Source organism: Puma concolor, chromosome A3 (assembly GCF_028749965.1).
Source record: "Puma concolor isolate L17-30 chromosome A3, mPumCon1.1.hap2, whole genome shotgun sequence".
Lineage (NCBI taxonomy): Eukaryota > Metazoa > Chordata > Mammalia > Carnivora > Felidae > Puma > Puma concolor.
Window position 1 is genome coordinate 59770144 of NC_141669.1, and position 20299 is coordinate 59790442.

The 20299-nt window shown below is 35.2% G+C and overlaps 1 protein-coding gene across 3 annotated transcripts in view; it reads left to right on the plus strand.

Annotated features, from left to right (window-relative positions):
* WDPCP (WD repeat containing planar cell polarity effector) overlaps positions 1 to 20299 on the plus strand; it is a 394349-nt gene that overhangs the window by 83327 nt on the left and 290723 nt on the right. For 2 of the 3 annotated variants that reach the window (XM_086701002.1, XM_086701003.1), the window contains exons 2-6: positions 6451 to 6535; positions 10297 to 10344; positions 11190 to 11240; positions 13022 to 13092; positions 13392 to 13451. In XM_086701002.1, coding sequence (XP_086557128.1) covers positions 6475 to 6535; positions 10297 to 10344; positions 11190 to 11240; positions 13022 to 13092; positions 13392 to 13451 — 291 coding nt within the window. In that variant the 5' untranslated portion in view covers positions 6451 to 6474. Of the gene's footprint in view, positions 1 to 6450; positions 6536 to 10296; positions 10345 to 11189; positions 11241 to 13021; positions 13093 to 13391; positions 13452 to 20299 lie in introns of those variants that run through there. The other variant, XM_086701004.1, reaches the window with a different exon arrangement.

The following is a 20299-nucleotide window of genomic DNA, read 5'->3' on the forward strand; positions in this document are numbered from 1 at the left end:
AGTAAAGCAAGTTGCAGTGTTTTAACACAGCTGTTTTTATTTTGCATGTTACTTTCTTAAAATTGAGTCTATATGGTAACAATTTTCTTAAGGCAAATAAATAATTGATTTATTACAATGTAACCAGTTTTGAAGGGAAGGCTTTAAACTTTTTAAAAATGGAAGTAAAAAGTGAGAAGGCTCTCTAGGATCCTCTCACCATTTTGTCCTCAAAATTTGGTGTCATAGGGGTACGTTTGTGGCTCAGTTGGTTAAGTGTTTGACTCTTGATTTTGGCTCAGGTCATTATCTCATGGTTTGTGAGATTGAGCCCCACATCGGGCTCTGAACTGTCAGAGCAGTGCCTGCTTGGGATTCTCTCCCTTTTTCTCTGCTCCTCCCCTGCTCGCTTGTGTGCACTATGAATGAATGAATGAATGAATGAATGAATGAATGTATTTGGACTGTCATAGATTCTGCCTCTACAGCAGAACAATCATCTAGATTTAGGTCAAGATTGATTTAAATCATGCTGCTTATTCTCTCATGGAGATCGCAGGTTTAGGTTCAGGATGGGCTTCTGGGGCATCCGGGACGGTCATCAACTACCTTACAGAATTTAAGTAGAAAACTGTAGAAATTTAAGTTATTTTAACATAAAAATTATGGGCATTTTGTTGTTGTAGAGGTTTTTCCTTTTTCTTTTCATTTGGATTATTATTTGCTGTATTTTTTACTAAATCATTTTTTTTCACATAACCCCTTAAATGGCTACTTTTGTTCTAGCTCTAAATTGTGCATTGGATTTTACTCCAAGAAATGGACAAGGGCACTGAATAGGGACAGCATTTCTCAGCTAACTTTTTAAGGCACTCCCTATTTCTCTCCCTTTTTAATCTCTGCTCACACCCCAATCCCACAATGCAGAATCCATCATTCTTCTGAAATTCTTTTCTTACCCTCCTTTAAAACAACTATTTATGCACTAATACAGTATTTGAATAATACAAGCTCAGTCTTGACTACTTCCTCCAGGCAATTTTTCAAATGAGGAAATTACCAGCATTCCTTTTAACTGGTGACATTCTTGAGTAAGATGCAAGACGTTTAAAAGTCTGTATCTTTTAAAGAACCTGCACAGTGTAAAGATGGCAAGACATCTTGAGGGCTAAAAAGGATAATGACTTGGTCCCCTCTCACTGTGCCCATGTAGTTATTGTAGATTTTTATAAACTTGTTTTATTTACTCCATTAATTCTTTTTAGTCTTATATGGTCTTATCAGCAGATATTTAAAGTTCAGGGGAAAGGAAGGATGAATAACCCATATTTGACTATCTTTGGCCTACCTGCTAGGGTATGACTCCTGCAAAGCCTCCTTAATTGTATATATTTTGGGGAGTCTGCAGGGGTTGTCACATGTGCTCATAAACAAGTACAATCATTTACTAATGGGCATTGGTTATTTTCTTCTCACTTGCCTCACCCAACTATTTGTTAGGCTTACTCCATCACCTGATTATTGCTGTTTCTCCAGGTGGTATGGATTACTCCTTGGCCACCATGTCTGCTTTTGCTGGGGTGGATCCCATTTTGTCTGGATCCCACACTTTTGTTGACTATGTTTACCCAAATGGCTGCCAGGCCTGCTTACTTTCTGCTGGGTGTCATCCCCTACAGCTAGCTGGGTATCATCCTCTACAGCTATTACCCTAAACCAAATGTTCCACAAAGGGGTTCTTTGTTTTTATTTATTTATTTATTTATTTATTTATTTATTACAATTTTTTTTTTTTTTTTTTTGAGAGAGAGAGCTTGTGTGTGTATACACATGTGCATGCTTATGAGCAGGGAAGGGACTGAGGGAGAGGAAGGTGGGGGAGAGAGAGAGAGAGAATGAATGAATGAATGAATGAATGAATCTTAAGCAGGTTCCACACCCAGTGTGGAGCCCAATGCAGGGCTAGATCTCACGAGTGTGAGATCACGACCTGAGCTAAAATCAAGAGTCAGTTGCTTAACCTACTGAGTCATCCAGGTGCCCCCAAAGGGGTCCTTTATAAAGCAGAATGCCCCTCTCTTCCTTTGTCCTGTATTTTTTAGTGGGAAATAATATCAATAGAAATTGATAATATTTATGTATCAGAGCATTTTGAGAACTAGGGCATCTTTCTCAGTGTTCCCACTCCATTGGGACTAGACATGAATCTTTGGTACTGACCTACCTGGAAGACCTGGAAGTCCAGATCATAGGCTCAAACCCATACGATTCTCAGATCTTCTCCTTATGTCCAAATACAAAGGGTCACAGGCTTTGTTTGCACTTGACATTTGAAGCTCTCCGTGGACCTCATTTTGCTTGTTCTCCCCCAAACTCTGTAATTTCTGAGTACTACAGGAGTTTCAAACTTAGTAAAAATATGGACAGTGGATCTATTGGTTTTCAAGTTAAAAGCATTCCTGCTTCTTAGAAATGGCCAATGTGAATTACAAGGAAAAGTATTCTTTTCTCTCCATTTCTGCTATTAGGGAAAAGTTTTGACAAATTCTTTATTACTGAATTGACTTAAATTGGAAAAAAAAGCAGAGTTTCAAGTGCAGTCTTCTTTTGATATGTAAGTAAAGGTGTGGCCTTTTTGGCTTTAGCTGTAAAACTTTATATTTAATTTGCATAATAAAACTTTTTTATGTATCTAATAACAGCTAAATTTCAGCCTTGTCTTTGTCTACATTGTCATACATCCTAATTATTGGTGTCTGAATAGACACTAAATTGAAGAATGTGAATTTTTATTTTCTAGTGTAGTCTAAAAGTTGTGACCTTTGATACTTAATATCAGAAGAAATATGCTCCTGTTTCATCACATCCATTCTTCTCTGTTCCCAGTGAATTATTAACCCATTTGCATGTCCTAATCCAAATACTTTTTCTTGTGTAGAAACTTCTCTACAGATACATGTTTTTCTTTCATAAAACCCCTATTGTACTCTGTACTTAGGAGTACAGAGTTTTATTCATTTCTTCATTTCATTCATTTCACCTTGTGAAATTACTGTCTAAGGTCAGAGATTGTATGTAACATACTCCTTGTGTTTTTTCATATAAATTTGCATAGTGCTAGACATACAGAGTAATAGCAGTAGCAGCAGCAACAATGGCAACAATAAATTAATTAATTGAATAAAAGTGCCCTTGAGATAGTCCCTGAGGTAGGTACTTTATTATGGCCATTATATATCTTGGGGAACTTACAGAAGCTATGTCAGTTTTCCAAGTTAGCTAGTAAACTGAGAAGTTAGAATAAGAAACCAGGCAGTTAGGGTCTAGAATATACTCATTAAGCTTTCTAAATGCAAGTAAATATTTATTTAATTTATTAGCTGTTTCTTTAAACCAATATTCTAGACCTCACCCATCCAAATGAGAAGGGTGCAGTTTACATATTCTAAAACAGTAAGTATTTTGGTTTTTAAAAAAGTATATCATAAAGTAATCCTGAAATGAGCCTCATAAAACTAACTGAAAACAATCCAAAGAATATGGCTTTGGAAATATTTTAAGTAATAGTAGCCTCACTAGAGTCACTCCCAAGGAGACAACTCTGCAAGATAAAGTTCAGTTGAATTGAAAAAGTTGTAATTAGCTTAATACCACTTTTTCTGTACTGCCTGCTGATAAGGAACTTCATCCTCTTTCATAGCTCTTCTACCCCATACCTACATACAGTGGCAGCCAGCTTCTGGTGACAGCTGGGCAGCTCTGGGGATTGAAGGGTCCTTTGTTCTATCTCTAACCTTTTTAAGGCACTTCAGTACACAGAAGAGAGTGAACTCAGATCAGTCCAAACATTTCTATTATTTTTATAGTCTGTTTCCTTGTTACCCTTTGCAATTGCATTTTTCTATCACTTTCTTTTTCTTTTTTTTTTAAAGTTTACTTTTTGAGATAGAGAGTGCGAGCAGGGGAGGGGCAGAGAGAGAGAGAGAGAAGAGAAGAGAATCCCAAGCAGGCTTCGCGCTCTCAGCTTGCGGCTCCATCTCACGAACCTCGAGATCATGACCTGAGCCGAAACCAAGAGTTGGATGCTTAACCGACTGAGCCACCCAGGAGCGCCTGCTGTCACTTTCTACCATGCATTTTAATCTACTGCCGTGCCTGGGATATGCCATCCTCGTACTCAACACTACTACCTATTCTCCCTCCCACCCTTCTAGATAGCCCAGTACTACAGAGTGCTCTGGTTTCAAGCACAGATTCTGGAGCCAGTCTGCGTCTATTCAAAGTCTGCCTCAGCTAACTGCTGGCTATGTGACTTCTCAGTCCCTCAGTTTCTTCATTATAGGAGTAATAATTGTACTACTTCAAAGGGTGGCTGTGAGGCTTAAATGAGTTAATATATATATATATATATATATATATATATATATATATATATATAGATGATGTTTAGAACAATGCTTTTCATGAGGTGTTTAGCGAGTATTGCCTGTTGCTATCATCATCATTTTCTTTATTATCATTTAACTGGTGAAATCCTATGCATCTTTGATGCTCTGCTGACATTTCACAACTTCTCTGTAGCTTTTTCAGAGCCCCGCTGTTCCAGGCAGGCTTGGCCCTTATTTTATGCTGCCATTGTTCACTCTGCTGTTTCAATATTGGCACACTGCATCTGGTTATCTGAACATGCATCTATTCCTTGATTATTAATACATTGAGGTCAAATGTAAAGGTAAAGGAAGGATGAAAGAAGTTTCTACTATGTCTAAAATTATTTGGGGTTATCACCCTTATGAATAATATGGGAAATGTTTTTAGTCACTCCTAATGTTAAAGAAGCTGGGAGCTTTTTCCTGTGTCTACAAAAGCCATAAATATTTTTCAAGCTTTCTTTGTTATTCAGAATTTTATTGGAAAGAGCAATTCTTTTGTGATCTCTGTAAAGAAGATACCAATAGTTTATGTATTTCTAATACATAGTGAACTATCCACATAGTATAGTACTGTATGTATTTCTAAGCAAACATTTGGAAGTTAAATAAATGTCTTTCAAATACTTGTAAAATGTTGACTTTTTTACTCATTCATATTGGTCTTCCTCCAATGAGTCCAAATTAATGGGGTTCTCCTTCATGAAAAAGTATCAGTAATAACCATCACTAGCTCTTGATATTAAAAATGGGAGAAATACTTCATGTACTCTTTTGTTATCTTGTTTTGTTTTGTTTTTTTTTTCTAATAGAGTAGAATACTGTATCTGGGTCTACAATGAGATGCAGATTAACAAACTAATCTGAACATTCACTACTGTGGTTTCACACATTTACCTTTAAGTAAATATTTTTTGTAATAGTAACTATATACCATTTACTTTGCAAATTCCACTTTATTATTATTATTTTAACATTTATTCAGTTTTGAGAGACAGAGCGTGAGTGGGGGAGGGGCAGAGAATGAGACACAGAATCTGAAGCAGGCTACAGGCTCTGAGCTGTCAGCACAGAGCCTGATGAGGGGCTCAAACTCACAGACGGCGAGATCATGACCTGAGCCTGAAGTCCGACGCTTAACTGATTGAGCCAACCAGGTGCCCTACAAATTCCACTCTTAATTAGCTTGTTTGTATGTGGGAGATGATAAATATTTGCTTTGTATATTAACAATATAATACAAAATGTGTTTATATGTAATAATTACCTAACAGATGTTTCCTTTTCTTTTTTTTAAATAAATATTTTATTTATTTTTAAATTCTTAAAATTTTAAAATTTTATTTAAATCCAATTTAGTTAACATATAATAATGCAATAATGATTTCAGGAGTAGAAGTTAGTGATTCATCACTTAACATACAACACCCAGTGCTCATCACAGCAAGTGCCCTCATTAATGCCCATCACCCATTTAGCCCATCCCCCCCCCCCATGCAAAGCCCTCTAGTAACCCTGTTTATTTTCTGTATTTAAGAGTCTCTTATGGTTTGCCTTCCTCTGTTTTTATATTATTTTTGCTTCCCTTCCCCTATGTTCATCTGTTTTGTTTCTTAAATCCCACATATGAATGAAATCATATGATATTTATCTTTCTCTGACTTATTTCACTTAGCATAATACACTAGTTCCCAGATGTTTCCTTTTCTTAAAAATGTTCTTAAAATGCTTAAATATGAAATAATTCTAAATATACTCAGAGCCTTAAAAATCAAACAAGTTACTGAAGATTCAAACATATATTTTCATGTTATCACATTTCTCAATGAGATGACATACTACATTTAGGAAGAGTGTATTTTTTTTTTCCTAGAGTTTATTTCTTGATGGTTAACCAAGGGTACATTAAAATATGTTTATTCTAATGGGCCATATCTCAAATATCAGTAGTGTCAGATGATTCTATTATTTTTCTAAGAGATCTTGGTTTTATTGACAATGAAAGATAATTGGCATTTCTTTTTAATTATTTTTTAAACAGGACGGAGATTTCTTCTGCCTTCAGATGTCTTTCTGCTTGACTGAACTGCACCTGTGGTCTTTGAAGAATACCTTACACATTGGGGGTAAATGATCTCTGGATTAATTTCAGTCATTTTCAAATATAAGTTACAATGTTATAAGTAAGTACTAGCAAAGATTAGAGTTTAGATTCTTCTGCTGGAGTTGCATTATTTTTTTTATACTTAATGAAAAATTGGCTAATGAAAAAAATAATTATTTTTAGTTACTCTGAATAAGTTATTTTTTCAATTTGAGTTAGATTTTCTGTTGTGAAAATTATATTGGTCTAATATTTGTTTCTGTTTAGGAGATATACATGTTCAATTTTTTCCTGGGATTGTTCCTAATGACTGACTTATATTCATAAATATTTGTAGGCTAACTAATGGTAAAGGTATTTCTATTTGATATTAAGATAACATTTCAGGAGTGCCTAGGTGGCTCAGTTGGTTAAGCATCCAACTCTGATCTCAGCTCAGGTGTTGATCTCAAGGTCATGAGTTCAAGCCCCATGTTGGGCTTTGCACTGGGCGTGAATCCTACTTAAAAAAAAAAAAAAGGTAATATTTCAAACATGCAGCTAAGGTGTACGATTAATTATATTCATGTTCTTTGGATTTCTTTGCTCCATACTCCCAGCACCGAGCCCAACATGGGGCCTGATGTGGGCTCGATCCCACAAACCCGTGAGACCATGACCTGATCCAAAATCAAGAGTCTGACACTTGGGGCGCCTGGGTGGCGCAGTCGGTTAAGCGTCCGACTTCAGCCAGGTCACGATCTCGCGGTCCGTGAGTTCGAGCCCCGCGTCGGGCTCTGGGCTGATGGCTCAGAGCCTGGAGCCTGTTTCTGATTCTGTGTCTCCCTCTCTCTCTGCCCCTCGCCTGTTCATGCTGTGTCTCTCTCTGTCCCAAAAATAAAAAAATAAAAAATAAAAAAAAAAAGAGTCTGACACTTAACTGACTGAGCCACCCAGGTGCCCCAAAAGAGAAGATTTTTTAAAAGATATTTCCTAACAATACATACTTTATCCCATAATACTAATAAGCATTGTTAAAACACACATTACTCCTGTCTTTCATCCTTAAAATTTTTATTTATTTTTTAACTTTTGTGACCTTAACAGTTTTGAAGATTTTATGTCAATTATTTTATAAGAGGCCCCTGTATTTGGATATGTTTGAAGTTTTTTTTTTTTTTTACAAATCTGAAGTTTCAGATTATATATGTTTGATGTGAATATCCCAGAAGAGGTGTTGTATTTTCAGCACATCCTAATTGGGTGGTGTACAATTTCAATTTGTGTCTTTATTGATAATGTTTATGATCATTAAGATTGTGTCTGGTAGTATTCTCCACTGCAAAGTTACTTTTCCTTTGGAGTTAATTAGTATTTCATAGGGAGATATTTTGAGATTATGTAAATGTATTGTTTCTTATTAAACTTTAAGTATATTTATTATTTATCTTATCCCTGTGGACTCAGGTTTCCTATTCAATGGTTTTAATCCATTACTATCATTAGTTATTTTGATATTTAAATTGTTTCTGATGTGGCCAGTGGGACCCCACTCAAGCTGAGTCTATGTCTTTGTGACAGGTCCCTATCAGTATTTAAGCATTTCCATTCTTTCTGGCACAACAGAAAGATTCCCTAGCATGCTGGAATCAGTTACTTCTCTAAGTAGCTTGGTTCCTTTTAGAGGGAAGTGGTATCTAGAAGTCAACGGTACTTTAAGTATGCTTATTGCCATTGGAGTATCATTTTTACTAGGCTCTCAGTGGACAGAGCCTAGGGTATGTATGTATGTACATATATTTACATCTATATTCATTTTTGTATCTGTCTCTATTGAAAATCAATTCTAATCTACCAGCAGAGGGTTCATTCTAATTTTCTCCCTTTCTATATTTGTATTTCTCTTCTCTGACAGTGAGAAACCTGGGACTCCCATATCTTTTCTTACTTAATCACCCTGTATGCACTCAGTCTTCTATCTCAGTGGGCATTCCCTCCCCTATGTGGATGCCCTTCTCATTTCACATTGGTTCTGACATACCATGTTGGGCTCTTCCCATATGTGGATGTCTTCCTCACCTAGACACCCACATTTGGCCATTGCCCCATGTGAATGTCCTTCGGTGAAAAGGACACCTGTGGTTCTGATACACTGTCAGCCTGACATTCTGCATGGACACCTTCCTCATCCAGCTTAGGCTCTGATTGGGTTTTGACAGCCTACTCTGGGTCAGATACAGAATTCGGGGTTCTTGGGTGCCTGGCTATCTCAGAAGAGCATGTGGCCTTGATCTCCAGGTCATGAGCTGGAGCCACATATTGGCTATAGGGATTACTTAAATAAATTTTTTTTAAAAAGCTTAAAAAAATAAAAAGAATTCAAGGGCCTTTATGGTCTTCATAGTTCTGTTCTAGAGTTACAAATATTTGGCTGCATCTAATGATGGAATATTATATGAGGACACATTGCCCATGTAAATAATGCTTATGGTTCTTAGATTTTAAAAAAGCCTACCTTTTTATTGAAAGTCTACCTTTTTATATATATTGAAAAGTATAAAGATCATAAGGGTATATTTTGAACTATCAAAAAATGAACATGCCCATAAAATCACTCAAGAAATAAAATATTATCAGTATCTTAGGAGCCCTACTTATAACCTTTCCCAGTCACCCCTTATTAAATATTTTTAATCTAAATAATAGAAGTAAACTTCATTCTTTAAAATTATATGTCTCTGTGCGTATGGCTGGCTCAGTCAAAAGAGCAGTCTCTTGACCTCCGGGTTGTAAGTTCGAGCCCCATGTTGGGTGTAGAGATTATTTAAAAATAAAATCTTAAAAAAAAATTATGTGTTCCAATTAGTGGCATGGTAAATAGAATACAGCTTTAATAAGTACACAGGATTGAATATTTGTAACAACTCTATTTAAAAAATTGGCTATAGCTGTAATATCTCTTTTGAAAGTTTCATTTAGTTTGAGAAAGTTTGGAGCAGTCAGTCACTAGGGGGCAGCCTCTACTGCTTCCACTTCTTCAGAAACAGTTGCATTCTTTTGTTAGTAACTAGAATTATTTTGCATGGAGGGAAACAAATGTTAATTCAAAGGAAAAATATTTCACTATTCACATATAGGAACAAAATGGACACAGTTATTTTGTTTTCCTGTAATTCAGTTGCAAAGACAAGAGTCCTTGGTTAAATCACTCTAGGAAGCCTTGCTTTGCTTTTTAGTCCCAGGAGAACATCTGAATTTGAATGCATTTGGAAGGTTTTTTGAATCTAAACAAGCTTCAGGTAACTTACCCATGCTTTCCTCTAATTTTCTTTTTCTCCTGCAAATTTCCCCCAAGCACTGTACTAGATTCAAGCTAAACTGGAGAAAAGCAAGCAACAACTCAGAATCCAACAGGGCATTTCCATCCACTAATTACATATGGCGTTGCTTAGTGGCAGTTCCTTTTGGTAGCACCCTGTGAAAAATATCAGAGGAAGTGTGAAAGAGAAAAGTTGGTCTTATTTGATTTCAGTTTTTTACTGCTCCTTTCCTCATGCCCTTCCAGTTTTGTGTAAATCTTTTCTAATTAGATTGATAAACCTTCCAGTTCCCACATATCCCTGGAATAGATGAACGCATATACTTTTGATCTTATTTATTTCTAGTAACATAAAAAGATGGTTTATGCCCTCCTTCCTGCCTACCCACTCCCAACCCCAATCCTGACATATATATAGCATGGTTTGGCTTCTTATTTCCCAGAACTTTTTATCACAAACTAATGTTATTTCTTCTTTTCTATAGATAGAGACATAGGGATCTACCAGTATTATGACAAGAAAGACCCAGCAGGTAAAGTATGTATTCTATACAACTAATTTTTATAAATGAAATATTTTAAACTGTAAAATACTGGCCATTAAAAAAACTCTTTTTTGAGCATTAGGTAAATTCTAAAATTAAAAAAAAGTCATTTTAGTCCTTTAGAAAAATGTTGAGGTTGATATCTGTTCTGTATAAAATAAAGCAATATTGAGAAAATGCTGTAGAAGAACATGAAAATGTTCATTTTACTGCCGATCCGACTGATAACTGGACAGTCTATTCACGTTTATTTATCAGTGTCCCAGTAGAGGGCATTGTTAATGCGTGGGTCCCACTGGTGCTGGCCTCCCGGATCCTCACCTGATATCTGAAATAGGCATTTCTGAGTGAATGATCAATTTTCTTTATCTGATTAATCCTGTTAATCCCAGAAGTTTCATGATGGGCCAAAAGGTCTTTCTAGCTAGTTACTTCCTGTTTTGGTCTCTGTTGAAGTGGTGCTGGGGTGGGCATCCTGTATGCTTAGCTTGGTGGTTAATAGGCTAGCTTCATGGTTCTGATGACAGACTGAAGCAGCTTCTATTCTGGACTCCGTTGCAGTTCTCTTCCCTATCTGATGAGATTGTGAGCTCAGGATATTGGCCCACCTGTTGTGTGATGTAAGCCTTTGCACTACAAATTTAAGAAATACCTCTATGAAATGAAAACATCCACATTATGGCATTTTTTCACCTGCCTCTTAAAAATTTAACATAACTCATTAATCTCAACAACGTGCATAATATACATTATATATGTGCATTTCAAAACACAAAGTATTAAAATTAAAATAACTTCCATTTTTATTTTCTTCCTTCTCTCTTCTGCCACAGTATCAGTGACAGAACATGGTGACTTAGAAGAAAAGCACAAGCTGGCAGAATGTAAGCTTACTTTATATTTTTTTGTAATTATTATAAAACTGGAGTTTTAATATCCCTGAAGATTCAGTCTTAAAAATTTTTTTAAGCTTTCTGTACAAGTAGGAAATGTTACTCCCTCCAAATTTCTTTAATTGTAAATTCCCATTGTTGAGGTATATAAACATGAGAGTTATATTTCTTAGGCACTTCTAATTCAGACCTTTGAAATCTCTGTCTAGTTTTGAACAAGATCTATGCTTGTGTGAACATAAACTTTCTTAATGAACCATATTTATATCATTTATTATATTTAAAGTAAGTATATCATATTTAAATTCTGATAATGTTTTATTATACATACCATGCCTAAATGATTAATACATATTACCCATTTTAAGAAAATAAAATTTGTAAAAAAGAACAAAAATTTGTAATGATTAATATTAGCATTTTATTCTTTCTAGCCTTATCTGTTCTCAGGTATATAAATACATTATATATGTAATTTGGCTATAATGAAATATGGTTTTGATGAGTGAAATTAAATATAATTTAGGGGCGCCTGGGTGGCGCAGTCGGTTAAGCGTCCGACTTCAGCCAGGTCACGATCTCGCGGTCCGTGAGTTCGAGCCCCGCGTCGGGCTCTGGGCTGATGGCTCAGAGCCTGGAGCCTGTTTCTGATTCTGTGTCTCCCTCTCTCTCTGCCCCTCCCCCGTTCATGCTCTGTCTCTCTCTGTCCCAAAAATAAATAAACGTTGAAAAAAAAAATTTTTTTTTAAAAATTAAAAAAAAAAATAAATATAATTTAAGTTTTATATATAATACAGGTAGAGCTGAAAATCCTACTTGTTCCCTTGTTTTAAATGGTCGAGCTGACATTTAATTTTTTAAATGCTGTATTAGTAGCTGCAACATCAATTTAAAACCTTGTACATATGCTCTATATATCATACATTATGTTTATAGAATGAAATTAATTTTCTGAAATAAGATACATAGTAATTCTGTAAAATTTAAATGACTATATATACTATATACACTATATATTATAGGAGGATGCATACAGAACATATGCACATATATATAACTTTTATTTAGAATTATTATTTAGGAGAACTCAAAGATGAATTTATTTTCCTGATGAAACAGATATCATTGTAATGATTTAACATGTTATTCTTTTAAGTAAACTATTTTTAGTTTGTCTTAAGCTAACATTGAATTTCTACTAAAGAATAATTTTCTTTTAATTAAATGCATTTAAAACAAAAAAAGGCTTATCATTATTGAATTGTGGTATAGCTTTTAAAGAGGATCATTTTAAATAAAAATGTTAATAGGTGATGTTTACTTTAAAATTTATATTCTGTGCATCATATTTTGTTTTATATTTCTTTCCTTAGTATACTCATTCACTCAGGAATTTTTAGGTTTGAGAAGGCGACTTGAAATTTCTTTTGGATTGAACTTTTAATTATTCATGTGAAAAAGTTACTTCTCTGGCAAAGAGTTGGTCATTTACAATTAGGTACTAGATTCACAGGACAAGGAAACTTTCCCAGGGATTCTCTGAGCCACTTTGGTTGTCATCATAAAATTATGATCACCGAGATTGTTTTGTGGTAAAAATCCTGTTCCTATGACAAAGCTTTTGAAAAGACTGTTATTTGATGATGGAAATGAAGCCCACTTCCTCTCAATTAAGGAGGTGTTTTATTTTAATCCTCCCAAGGCACACTGCTCAGCAGTGTTTCCTTTTTAAATCATGTTTAACTAACTGTAGTACATGTTTCATTTGCCAGCACGAGATTATCCATGGACACTCAAAAATAGACGCCCAGAAAAACTTCGAGACTCACTCAAGGAGTTGGAGGTATCTTTCCAAAAGTTTCAAAAATGGCAACAAACAAATCTATTTTAAAACATCTTTCAACAGCTTTAATTTTCATAAAGGATCAACTCTCCTAGTGATGATAGCTTTGCTTTTGTCTAGTGAGGAGTTCCAAAACAGTTGCATCTTTGTGTGGCATGCTGATCTTTTTTTTGTTTTGTTTTGTTTTGTTTTGGACTTTTGCTTTTTTGGGTTTTTTTTGCTTGCGAATCAGAAACACTTTAACTGATAACAACAGTGTGTATAGCCAACTACATTGTCTCTTTTTCTGTTTCCTTCAGGAGCTGATGCAAACCAGTCACTGTGTGCTGAGCAAATGGAAGAACAAATATGTCTGTCAGGTAAAATGGTTTGACATGATTTTGCAGTGTTTAACCAGTGGAGCTGAAAACTATGCAGTAATTGGTATTCTTGTGTTATGATAGGTAATGGACAAAACCTTTTTAAGAGGGGATATTTCATAGTTTGAATTCTAGTCATTCTAGAACTAACATTAGACAGATTGACACAGGCCACCAGGCTGCCTCATTAGTCAGTATAGTTTTACTGACACTATAAATGCTAATAAAAATCTTTTTGGATGGTATATTTTGTTTGGATTTGTCTGAATGTTATATTAGATGTTTACTGGCATAGATTTAATCATATTTTTGAATGAAGATAAAACCATAGGGCAGAAGGTTTTTTGGCCTATCACTCTAGCAGGCATTTGTGAGTACGATGCTTATGGAAGTCAACAAGTGGACTGGAGTTAGACCTAACATAACAAGACATTTGCTCTTATTTTTTGAACCCTCTAAGTTGTGCTGTTTAATATCATAGCTACCAGTTACTGTGGCTATTTAAAAATAAATTGAGGGGCGCCTGGGTGGTTCGGTCGGTTAAGCGTCTGACTTTGGCTCAGGTCATGATCTCATGGTCAGTGAGTTCGAGCCCCGCGTCGGGCTCTGTGCTGACAGCTCAGAGCCTGGAGCCTGTTTCAGATTCTGTGTCTCCCTCTCTCTCTGCCCCTCCCCTGTTCATGCTCTGTCTCTGTCTCAAAAATAAATACATGTTAAAAAAAAAAAAAATTAAAAAAAATAAATAAAATAAATTGAAACTAATTAGAATTAAATTAAAGTTGCACACCCATATTTTAAGTGCTCAGTAGCCGCATATATCATATGGACAATATAGATACAGAACATTTCCATTACAGAAAGTTCTGTTAGTACAGTTTGGGCCTAGACAACAGGAGCTACATCTTGAATGGGTCTAGATTCAGGACATAATAATTAGTTGACCTTGGATCACAAAATAATGGACAAATTCCTCAACTTTGTTTATACACTTAAGAGATACTAGTTGCCTAGAAAAATTAGACTTGTTTATGATTAAAAGAATCATTAAGTTATATTCTACTCATACATGTAATTGAAGTTACATGAGTACTACTACTAATTATAACTTTTATGGAATTGAATATTCTGTATGGATTTAAATACTGACTTGTTTATAATGTGATTTATTTTAGGTCTGACTACTCTTGTTTGAGGTTTAGGCCCATGGCTGTATCCATAAATCTACAACATTGAATTTATGGTTATTAGGAACATATCTTAACTGAATATTTGAATATGGGCTATCATTTCAGTGGAGTCTAGTTTTTCCTCATTTTTTGTTTAAACTAGTCTACTTTTATTCATGAAGGTAACTATTTAGTTACCTCCTCAAATGGCATGAATTATTATTTTCCAGAGCATGTTTGCTAGGCTGAATTAATATTATTAGAAGCATAATACTTTTTAAATTTGATTTAGGAATGTATTCAAAGGGTGAAATTACGTAAAAACTCATCATTTGTTTTCACTAAACTTTTAATCAGACTTTAAGACTTGAATACAAAATATGCTCCAGAAAGTTTTAAACTTAATACAACTCAAATTGTGCTTCTCAATGCCATTACTCACCTTAAAAGCAGGCTCAAAATTATTTGACTGGAGGGCAAGCCTACTACCTATAGTAAGAGGTGTGTCTTGTGGCCTCACCCTTACCATCGCACAGGGTAAGTTGGAACATGTCAGGCATCTTAAAATATGCAGTGAGGCATCCCAATAGGCAATCCTTTTTAAATAGACGTTACTGCATTTTAATTTTTAAGCAACTTTGTGTGTTTTGTATATAGGTGGAATCAGGAGAAGGACATCCCTCACTATTGAATTAATTCAATGCAGAAAAGGAATTTTCATGATAGAATATATATAAACTTTTGTAATTTACATCAAACTGACAATAGTGGTTTCTTAGGCTGTTGTACCAATGAGTCACTTTTAATATTTCCAATGGAATTTATCCTTCTTTATGTTCTGTCATATTTTGTGGTTTATTTGTGTGATTGATAAGTTAAAATAGTCCTTTTAATACCAGCACATTCTTGATATGATGATCTATTTTAGTAAGATAACTTGACCTCCACCCTGCCCACTAGTCCAGATTGGTCCCCACATCTTTAGGGCCTTTGAGAGACCTCCTAACATTATCTGTCCTCTTCCTCAGTTTCTAAACAAGACTGTGAGCTAAGTCTTCTAAAAATATGTGTATGTGTGTTATCCTAAAGATCTCTTATATTACAGTAAGTTAAAAATTTTGTCTTCAAGCTAAATTTTTAAAAGGATCCCCTTAACCTTTTATTAGTTGCAAAATAAGTGCTCCCCAAGCTACTCTAGGGTCCTCCTTTTTGTGTATTATCCAGTGTGGCGGCTCTAAAGATAACATGTGCTTAAATTTCTATTAGTAGTTTTCTCCATATATTTAGCCCTAAGATGGCAACAGTTGACCACGACATATTCTTAAAGAAGGGATGAAAAAACTCCCTCAATACCTTGGTGTTAATAAAGTTGAACTCTCAGTCTTTGACTGTGGCCACACCTCAACCGATACAAAATTTTTACCCCCCAAAATGGCAAATTTAAGACTTATAGAATTTATCTTGGTTTTCTTCTTTTTAAGGGATCCTTATTTCTTCAGAAGGTCCAATTGTTTGGAAATTAGCAAGGCAACTACAGAAACATAAAGTATTTCAGAGGATACAGTTTGAGCTTGGATTTTCCCCTCTATTGAATAATGAGATTTTATAGTTGTCATAAAAACCAACACTTAGTTCATGTTGTTGATCCAGTGACCTGTAAATTGTACCATTTAAAAATAATTTCCTCCACTTGCAAATTCAAATCGGTTTATAAATCAAGACTTACCTATATATATGTTTGTAGGAAAATTGTTTTTTAAAGTTGGTTTTTCAAACTAGGCCTATTCCTAGTTTGAAATGCATTTAAAAGTATGAGATGTAATTTATAGTTTTAGTTTTACTGGCTATCAAAATATTTCTCTCTCTTTTTGGGGGGCTGTCTTCTAAAATCATTTTATTTTAAGAAAGTGTTTAATAATTTCCAGCTTTGAATTTTTCTTTTTTTTAAAAAAATTTTAATGTTTATTTTAGAGACAGAGACAGAGCATGAGTCGGGCAGGGGCAGAGGGAGAGAGGGAGACAGAGAATCCAAAGCAGGCTCTAGGCCCTGGGCTGTCAACACAGAGCCCAACACGGGCCTCAAACTCACGAACCGTGAGATCATGACCTCAGCCGAAGTCAGACACTTAACTGTCTGAGCCACCCAAGTGCCCCTCCAGCTTTGAATTTCTTAAACTATTTTACAAACTGTTTATTTTACAAATATTTTACAAAGGGAATGATGGTTTCAGCATTGAGTGACTATTAAATTGTGTACCACTATGGTGGAATTTTTCAATTCTTTAAATTATTGTGAGTCAAGTCACATTCATATTTGCAGGTTATTGCATAATTATTTAAAAGCAGTGTTATTAAGATAGATGTAAACTCACACATGTTGATTTTAGATTAAATTATTTGAATCGTGTGTGTACAATCAACTACAAAAATATACAATATAGTCAGCTCTACCCTGATTTCTTTCTATAGCAGTTCTGCATTTTTAGGTACAATTTTAAAATGCCAAGAAAAGATAATTTTCTTTTTTTAGTTCTTGTAATGAATTACTTGCCATGCTATGTAAAAATACAAATTATTTTCTAAACCTATCACAGATAGATTGTCAGTTTATGGAACTCATTTTATCATAATTTTCTCAGTTATAGAATTGATAGCATCATTACCTGATCTTTCCTTTCATCCGATTGTATGAAAATCAGTTTGGTTTTCTCATAAAATAACAGTTGGCAAACCATGATGACTTTAAATTACAACTATTAGAAACAGCATATTACTTATATAAAACTTATCACACAATATTTATTGACTGCCACCATTATGGGATGCACTAAAGAAGTGTAACATGTGGGCTGAGTCCTCAGTATAACCTAGTCAAGGAATATAGACACATGAAATCACTAAGACACTGATGAGTGCTAAGTTGTAGGATACCAAGTAAAAAGATAGTAAAGTTTAGAGGAAAGTAAAGTTTAGTAAAAAGATAGTAAGAGTTTAGAGAGAAGGCATAGAGATTAGCCTGGGAATGAGATGTAGGATAAAACAGGAAAATTAGAGGCAGTCTGTATAAAGAACAAATGAGATGGGATAATTATTTTCTGGAAGCACCATGCCAAGGGGTTTCTGGACTTGAAGATGCTAAGCACAATACTCAGTAGAAGTGAGGTGACTAGACTGAGAATAAGGGGATTAAGTGAGAGTCTATATCTGGAATGATGACATCTTCCTCAGCTCTTTCCCCTCTCTAGCAGCTAGGTATATGTCTGTGTGTAACCTGTTTAAAGGATCCTTCTCTGAAAAAAAAATATATTTTCCTTCCCTCCTTACCCTCCCTGCTGGCCCAGAGCAAAGGATACAAGTAACAAATTTGGTAGTTTCCTTTGAAAAGGTAGGTGTGCCAACCAATCTCCTTACAGTGGAGTTATAAGTTAATAAACCTGCCAATGCATAACAAGCTCCCAATAAATTTTTAAAGAGATTTACTTTTAAATATAACCAGAGAGCTACAGATTATGATGCTTTTGAGGGAATTCTCCATCTGTAAATCTAAGATCTAGGAGTCTGAGTCTAAAACAAACAAAAGATAAAGAATCAGGGACAATGCAATAAACAGAAGTAAATTTGGGGATTTAAAATTAATCCCCACAGAGATGTAAGAGGAGATGTTGCATCTTTGAAACAAGAATAGGAAGCTATTTTTAAGAAAGAGATATTTGGGAAAAGGGGAAGGAGCTCTTGGGAACTAAAAATATGACAGCCGGGGCACCTGGGTGGCCTAGTCGGTTGAGTGTCTGACTCTTGATGTCAGCTCAAGTCATGATCTCACAGTTTGTGAAATGGAGCCCTGCGTCAGGCAGTGTAGAGCTTGTTTGGGATTCTCCCTCTTTACCTCTCTCTGCCCTTCCTCTGCTTGCATGCACTCTCTCAAAATAAACATTAATTAAACAAACTATGACAGCATAAATAGAAAAAAATACTAGAAGGATTGAAAGATTAAGTTGAAATGTCTCTCTAGCACAGACCACAATGACAAAAGGACATTTTGGTGAACAGTAGACAATAGAAGATAAGGAAATTAGAGTATTAGGCCAGAAGGTTTAATATGTAAATAATTAACAGGAAACAGAAGGGAAGAAACAAAAAAATGATAGAAGAAAAATTCCAAGAACTGGAAGGTGCTTATTTCTAGTGTGAAAGAACTCAGTGACTGAAAAAAGATCAATATTAGAGGCCTATTTTGTGAATTTTAGAAAACCAAAGATGAAGAGAAGATCCAAAAAGCTTTCAGAGGAGAAAAGAAAATAAGATACATACAGAGAAATGGGAATCAGACTTCCCAACAACAACACAAAGACAAAACAGTGGGATGATGCTTTCAAAATTGCGAAGGGAAGAGATTTTTAGCCTAGAGTTCTATGTGTAGAATTCTAAATTGTCTTTCAAGCAGGGACATTTTCAGACTTGTTAGCTCTCAAAAAAATTTACCTACCGGGTACTTTTCTCAGGAAGTTATTGGAAGGTGTGCTATTCTAAAGCAACAGAACAAACCAAGAAACAAGACTTCTTAGGAAACAGAAGATCTTACATAAGAAAGAAGTGAAGAGAGGGTCCCTGGGCGGCTCAGTCAGTTTAGCAGCCGATTCTTGATTTCGGCTCGGGTCATGATCTCATGGTTCATGGGTTCGAGCCCCACATAGGGCTCTGCGCTGACAGTGTGGGGCCTGCTTGGAGTTCTCTCTCTCCCCCTTCTCTCTGCGCCTACCCCACTTGCATTCTCTCTCGAAATAAATAAATAAATAAACCTAAAAAAGAAAAAAAAAAAAGAAGTGAAGAGTAATCTTTAGAATGATAACTGTGCCTTAGACCTAGAGAGCAACTATTCCAAATTGGGGCAGGGGACAGAAGGTTCTACTAGGAATCTTGGAATGAGGGAAGAAAAGGAACTGATAAATCTAATATCTGATCTGATATAAAATTTTAAAGAATAATGGATAAGAGATAAAAGATACAAGAGAATTAAATCTTGATTCATGATAATAAGCAATCAATAGGTAGTGACTAAATAAAGAAATAACATATGGAAGACATTGCTAATTGCTTGCCTAATATCTATTTTTCTTTATGAACAGACACTGTTGTTCCCAGTGGCAATGTGACCAGTTTAAAGTACTCAGTTACCCTGTTCCCCATGAAGTTGGAGGTGGCCATATGAAGTAGCTCTGGCCAAAGTAAGCAGAGGTCACCAGTAGGATCTACATGAAAGCTTATTAAAGGGGCCAGACTCAATCGTGAGGTGCCTTTTCAGCTTCTGTTCTTGGATTTCTTCTAGTCTGGATCTGAGATATGCCTGAGGGGCAGGGGTCTGCTTTTGACCATTTTTTTTTTCACTCAAGTCATTATATATATATAATGTATCTACCATATGTATCTACCCTATGTATCTACCATATGCCCAATAGTATTCTCAGTGCTGGGGATACCAGTGAACAAAACAGACAAAAATGACCAGTATTTCTGTTTTCCTGCAGTTTACATTTCCAGTAGGGAAATAGTCATGAAAATATTAATAAGTACAATATAGAGTATGTAAGAAAGTGAAACCTGTTAAGGAAAAATAATGCAAGAAAGATAGGAGATATGTGTGGGGGATGGTAGTGCATGATGGGCCTGATATTTGGTGACCAA